Source organism: Siphateles boraxobius, unplaced genomic scaffold, assembly GCF_051911475.1.
Source record: "Siphateles boraxobius isolate OS27281-9 unplaced genomic scaffold, OSU_SipBor_1 130, whole genome shotgun sequence".
In the NCBI taxonomy this organism is placed as follows: domain Eukaryota; kingdom Metazoa; phylum Chordata; class Actinopteri; order Cypriniformes; family Leuciscidae; genus Siphateles; species Siphateles boraxobius.
In genome coordinates this window covers 28,936,817-28,943,827 of record NW_027508734.1, presented here as the reverse complement: position 1 = coordinate 28,943,827, position 7,011 = coordinate 28,936,817, and the positions used below count along the sequence as shown (strand labels likewise).

Genomic DNA, 7,011 nt, shown 5'->3' with positions numbered 1-7,011 from the left:
ACACCGAAGCCTCACATCCATCAATCTATGTGGACATGTGCAATACAGAAGAATACAAATTCCCTACAGGCTCCTCAAAACAAAGCTCACATGCATATGCACTCTTTGCGTAAATTTACCGTCCCAGTGACAGCTTTTGTACCTTTTTTCTCAGTTTATCATTCTATGCGAACAGTACAAAATTAACAGCAGGGTGTATGAAGGATTGTTTACTCTGAAGAGGTCTTTCTGTTCAACCGATGGATTAGATCTCATTCTGATCTGTAGAATAAGCCACAAAATTCTTACTTTAAAAAGATTCTTCACATAATGATAAGGACCGAAAGACCATTCAAGGTCTAATCTTTTAAGATATCCTTGTGTTTTAAACAACAAATGAACTTGCTGTTCAGAATGAAATATTCAGTATGCTTTATTATGTTAATAACCAGACAGTACATATTGTTACAGAACAGAAAATTCATGAAACATTTCTTAAAACCCAATATATTGTATTGCACTGGAACCCATGCTTTCTGCTTTCTCATTATCAAAACATCAAACAAATTCTTTAAATTGCACTGCAACAAAAAAACAACCTAAAACTAGACACACTTTAGTGTCAACGTCAGGTTATTTTCCCTGTAAATCAAGGAAAGAGACAGTTCTTCCCTTTTCTTACTGCTTTCATGCATCTCGACAGCTAAAGGCTTAAGAGCTTAATTGAGCGAGAAAATACACAGCAACAAAACACATTCAGAAATTCAAAATACATACATATTACATTGCTTTGCCCTTTGAAAGTAAAAATATTTTCATAACAGAATGGAAATTTCTCCAAAAATCTAATCTCTTAAGTAATAATGCAGTATAGAGTATAAAGGGGTGTTTATTGATAATAATGTTGCAAGTGTTCAATAGTGTCTCTACCATATGAAGTAAAACAGGATATTAGATGCATGTAATGAATGTTTGCTGACAGTGTATTGATGATAAGAGACGCTAAAGTGAGCTATGCATTGAAAACTTGGTGTTAATAAGAAAGGGCACGTAAGGTCCAGCTCTAAATAGCTGCTTGAGAAAACATGCAAGTATGAATTATGTATAGTGAAGTAATATACATAACCACAATCTGTTGGTTGGACAAAAATCACAGCAGAGGAGACTGAAGTGTAATATTATGATGCTGCCTGAACCACTCGCAATCTCCTCCCAACGTGCCAAAGAGTAGATGAATCAATAACTAAACAAAATAACCATATCATTAAAGTCTGGGTGAAATAAAATTTTAACACCAGACTAAATAACTCTGTGACAGTGGGCTTATGCAAGGGCATAGACTCGTTTGCCCTTAGAGGTGTGAGAACGATATGCTAAATCCAGTCTACAAATAAAAACTGGCCATTAAAATATCCACTTCACTGAGTTAATAGTTGTGGACTGAGTTCATGCAGTAGAACATCACAATGCCAGTCAAAATGCATATTGCTCATAATCAGGTACAGAACTGTGGACATACAAATATTTGTAAATCACCTAAATCAGAAATTGAATGCTGTTAAATGTCTATGGACTATCTATTTCAAATAAAATCCAAATCAATTACAAGTTTTACAGAAACAGAGAGAGAGAAAAAAGAGAGTATAGTATTGTAGCAAGGCTCTAGCATATTTTAAATGAGAAATAAAAAGTTGTAACAAACTGAGTTTTGTTATATCATACACTCAATACAACTGCTTTCTAAGATTTAAGTGACAACATTTGTTCCAACTATTACAGTACATAAGAGAAAAAGTCTCCTCTAAAAGTGTTTAGAAATTAATTCAAACATTTGGGGCAAATCTATGCCATTTGTCCTCCTTATTAGTCCGAAAAACTCTAGTTTTAGGATTGTTATAATTATGAATTGAAACTCGCAAAATTGTCCCTTAATCCCCCCAATCTCTGAGAGAGTGAGAGGTTCCTGTAGGCTGTTTATCTCAAATAGTAGAATTAAATGATCAAAATTCCTTGGTAAAGGAACGAAGTTGGCATGATTGAATAGAAAGTACTGTTAGCTAGAAAACCAATTACAGTTTCAGCTAGCCTGCTAGCTTTGTTCTCTCCCAGAATGCATCTGTTAACCAGTGTCTGCCCGAACATTAAACAGCTTTTCCATTACAGGAGCTATTAAGTAACACCAATCATCAAAACCAAGATGGGTTCTTAGCCTTTACACTGGGGTTTCAGATGGAATATTATATAAAAAAATCATGGACCACGAAACCAATTTTCTACACTATAAAAAAGGGCACAAAAAAAAAACCTTTCAGATTTTACATAATCGATCATTAAGACATATTCCATGTTTATTAAGACATGTCCCATGTAAGAGTTCAGTGAGTTCAGCGTGTTTGCCATATGATGTCATTCATCAAGACTCCTGTCAAATAGCTGTCAGGGTAAAAGGGTTGAATGGATGGTTGTGTAAACACTCAAACTTTTCAATGTCTTTCCAAAGAAAGAATACAACTGATCAGCTAATGAAGAGCATTAAAGATGCTAGTGTATTTACTTAAATACAATGAAAACCAGTGGGTCACATCATTAATGAAGTAGTAAACTTTCTGGGCAGAGAAGAGTTTCATTCTGTGATGTACATTACTGAAATAAATTATAAATGACTAATATTATTAAATACGTATGTTTCAAGGCCAAAATGTTTCAATATTTATTTTTAGCATCCTAAAATCTTGAATCTGTATTAAGACATTAGATACTAAAAAAAACAACAACAAAACAATAAACAAACTCTTATAGAGTGTCTTGGTTTATCACAAAGAATTAAGAAAAATGCTGAAACTCCAATTTTCAGAGTTTTATAATACAAACATGACAACCCATATTTTTTTATAGCTACAAATTATATAAACATCTATTTACTTAAAAATATTGTAGGAAAGAAGCTATATTTAGTACATCAATTATAAATCCATATTATAGAATAAAGAAGGCAATCGAAGCTACAGTGCAAAATGCCTCTTAAACAGAAAGCTACTCGCATACATTTACAGTACCAAATGTTCTTATTAGAAACTGCACAGAAATCTATGAAAATGCAAAATCCTTCCCATAAACAACCCTGAAAAATATCTAAATCGTTCTGATACTTAAAAACCAAGGCCCTAGGAAAACATTCCAGTCTTTGAACCATCCTGAACTCTTTCAGTGCAGAGGAATCTAGAAAGTTACATTACATATTAACATCATATTATTTAATGGCTCTACTGTTATTAGGAAATAAGTCAGCTATGTTGAAATGTTGTTTCGAGTTCCGGTTCAAGTTCTGGACCACTGACCAGACTAAAGTTCAGCCATAACCGAGCAATACTGAAGCTGTAGCTGTAAGTGCAGCTGGAGCATTCACCATAGCCCTGACTCTACTGACACTGATGACTCTGTCAGGAGACACACACACAGCACTGTCCTCACCAGCCCATGGGCATCTTCCAGATCCTCATTCTATTCATCGAAAATTCAGCATTGTCAAACTAGAAAAGCAAACTTGAGTGCATTAACATGGAGAGAATTCTGCATCCTGTTTCATACATACATACAAACTCTAAGATGTTTTGGCAGTGCAATGAAATACAAGACATTAAGTTCAACAGGTCATTCAGAGAATGTTGATAAAAGCTAGGGACCTCTTCAGAGAGTCAAGTGTCCGACCGTCTCCCCTCTCTGGGAATGAATCCCCCTCCCCCCTCCCCCCTTCTGCAGTCCAGAGAGCCTGCGATGGGTATAGCGATTCAGTTTTGGTTACTGTTGTTTTGGCACAAAAAGGACGACACTGGTTGAGGCGAGAGGTCAAAGGTCAAACTGCAGTCTCCTGGTCTTCACGCTGGATCATTTGGTAGTGCTGGCGATTCTCAAGATATGCCGCGAGTTCTGCATCTTCCGCCTTCTCGGCACGATGCTTTGGAGTATCGCCCTGGAAATGAAGAGACACGTTAAGTCCAAACACAACAAATGCTGGAAAAGTTCAAAAGAAATTTAGCATAGTTTATAATTAAACTGCTCTTCGTGAACTGAAGCAAAATACACAGAAAATATCTATGGTTGCTCCAGGCCTTAATTAGGGATTTTCATGAACAATGAAGAAGGGAAATCAAAGATTACACAGAGCCTCTAAAGGTAAACATGTTCTCAGAAAACGCCTCTGTTTTTCCATGTTGTTGGTGCCAGCATTGCTCAACAGTAATTGTTGTTAATTGCAGGCAGACCTGGTGCAGAGAGACTGAGAGAAAGGCCTGGACTGTTCCTAACAGAGCTGAGAGCACTCAAACTGCCCGCCAGGCGTTTTCATTATTGTGGCACAGATGAAGCTGCTTTTGTTCGTATACAGTACGAGCGGCCACCAGCACCCTTTCATACTACGCAAGTGTGGTGCTGCATCCCTTCATTTTCAGCCTTTCACATGCAGACAAAGGCCAGTTCTGGAAAAGCTGTCAAAAACGACAGAGTCCTGTAGCAAGCACAACGGAGAATATTAGCCATGATGAACTAAAAGAGACGAGTTACACATGAGAAAAAAATAAAAACAGCTTTGTGGTTGAGATACTTATCCCTGCAGGGCATGCCGAACAGAAATATAATCACACTTTTATAGCGCTTTTAAAAACCAGCATGCATCCTTTCTCATACAAGTCGCAAAGGAGAGAAGGGAAAAAAATGATGGAAAGGATAATGGGGATGCTTATTATATAAAGACAAAGACAGATGGATAGACCCTAAGAGAAACAGAGGAAAGAAAGCGAGAGGGAGGAGAGTTGGAGAGGAGGATTGCGCATCATCACAGGGAAATGAACGATGAGTCACTCTATCCTGGATATGATGTTTTCTGGATTGAATGAGTGCAGGATCCTAAGATTTGATGGAAAGCAGAACAGAAAAGTGCTGATGGAGCTGTTAAAGGCAACAGACCACAGTCCAGGAAAATGGCACCACTAAATCAGGTCTTGATCAGTTCGAGTCTGTCTAGAGCATAGGAGGACAGTCTCCCTGAAGAGGGCAGATGAAAATCATGGGATATCCTCTGAAGAGAAAAATCTTCATTTCGGTCCGTTCTCAGACTGTGTCAGACTGGTGACTTTACACATTTCATCTCCCTCAACAGCACATGAGTTACTGATAATTACATAGATAGAACTGAAGGCTGTCAGACAGACTAGAGTCCGTCTGCACCCAGGAGACACAATCAGTGCCGTCTCACACATTTATCAGATGGGAGCTGGGAAAGGTCTGTTAGACTGCTGTGAGCTTTAGAGCAGACTCTTACAGTAAGCCCCAGTGGTGCAAAGGCACAAAGCTACAGGGGGAAATGAGATCGAGCAAGAGCGATGGACAGTACTGCTGAGAGTTCTCACCACAAATGAGATTTTTGTGCTTTGTGGAAAATCATTCCCTCATAGATCTCTTCAAATGAGTAGTTTTTAAAATTGACGTGTCTTCTGAAGGAAGAGAGGCAGTAATTAGAGTGTAGTGTGTCTACAGCTGTGTGTAATTTTGCGGTACACCAATCAGAAGTGCTGCAGGAGAGCTTGAATCTCTTGGCTGGCTCTGTGGAGGTGAGCGGGGGAGAGGGTGGGCTGCTGGGGGGAAGAATGGCTCCCTGTTTCATGTGGAGGTCTTAGTCAGCACTGACTAACAGAGACGTTCAGGGATAGAGACCAGCTGGAGGGCTGCAACCAAAATGAGACCGATCCAAAAGCCACAAATGTTTAAAAAAATAAAAATTAAAAATGGATCGGCTTGGCATGAATCTGTATTCAGAGCTCACCAAAATTTTTCCTTCCTAAATTCTCATATCAAACACAAACTTCTGACAGGATGTCAATAGATATACTCAAAGCTATGACATTATTTCCCCTTATGTTTTTGTCAGCATCAGACATGGGCTGTGTTTCCCAAAAGCATCGTAAGCCTAAGTTGAGATACATTGAGACCACTAGTGGCAATTGTTCTACGATCAATTTAGGCTTACATTGCTTTTGGGAAACACAGCCCTGGTCATGAGACTTCATTCTATGCTTTTAAGTAGACCTCTGAAAACATTGAAGGGATGTTTTAGCCAAACATGTCATCACTTACGCGCCTTCATGTCGTTCCAAACCCCCAAGACTTTGGTTATTCTTCTAAACACAAATTAAGATGAATTTTTAATGAAACCTGAGAGATTTATGTCCCTCCATTGAAAGCAAATTAAAACTTAGAAGATCCAAAAAAGGTCATAAAGGCATTGTGGAACAAATCCATTTGAATCTAGCAGTTTAATCCAAGTCTTGTGAAGAGATACAATTGCTTTATATGATGTTTTACAAAGAGTAACCAAGTCTTATGGACTTGGAATGAAATCCGGTTAAAGGAGAGTAAATGATGACATAATTTTCCTCTTGGGGTAAACTAACCCTTTAACTTATCCAGCATCAAACATGAACTGTCTTTCTCTACATTCCTATCTCACCTGTAAGTCTGTCTTCATGAGAGATGCTCCGGCCTCCACTAGGTAATGACAGATTGTCCTATGACACAACGAGGCCGCTTTGTGCAACACCGTCTCCCCGCTGAATAAAAAGGGAAGAGATAGAAAGTCAGAGGGAAAGCGAGAGAGAAAAAAACAGACAGAAAGGGAAGGCAGAAAAACAAGTTGGAGGAATAAACAGGCTGTTACAAATGAATCTCAAGATAATTCCTGAAAAAGCTTTTGAGTGAGCAAGGCCTGACTACACTATCATAAAACAAAAGCCTGAACCTTTCCTGTTAACAGATAAAAATAACAAATGGCATCAATGTGCATTATAGAATGACAGAACAGGCCTCACTTTTCTTTCTCTGTTATATCCAGAATATCGGTGGGTGCTGTGGAAAAAAGAGAGAAAAAAAGAAAAATTAAACCTTGCAACCGCACTAAAGCACGTGCCCTGAAGTGATGGTGTGTTGCTTAATGAAGAGCTGTAAAAAGCTTGCGTGGGAGAGAGAGATGACCTGCTTCAC

At 38.3% G+C, this 7,011-nt stretch overlaps 1 protein-coding gene across 15 annotated transcripts in view; it reads right to left on the bottom strand.

Annotated features, from left to right (window-relative positions):
- Window positions 1-394: 394 nt before the first annotated feature.
- The window catches only part of dgkza (diacylglycerol kinase, zeta a), a 114,025-nt gene continuing 107,408 nt past the window's right edge, over window positions 395-7,011 (bottom strand). For all 15 annotated transcript variants that reach the window (XM_077229143.1, XM_077229144.1, XM_077229146.1 and 12 more), the window contains 3 exons: window positions 6,840-6,876; window positions 6,482-6,581; window positions 395-3,949 (listed from right to left, as the gene is read on the bottom strand). In XM_077229143.1, coding sequence (XP_077085258.1) covers window positions 3,833-3,949; window positions 6,482-6,581; window positions 6,840-6,876 — 254 coding nt within the window. In that variant the 3' untranslated portion in view covers window positions 395-3,832. The remainder of the gene's footprint in view (window positions 3,950-6,481; window positions 6,582-6,839; window positions 6,877-7,011) is intronic.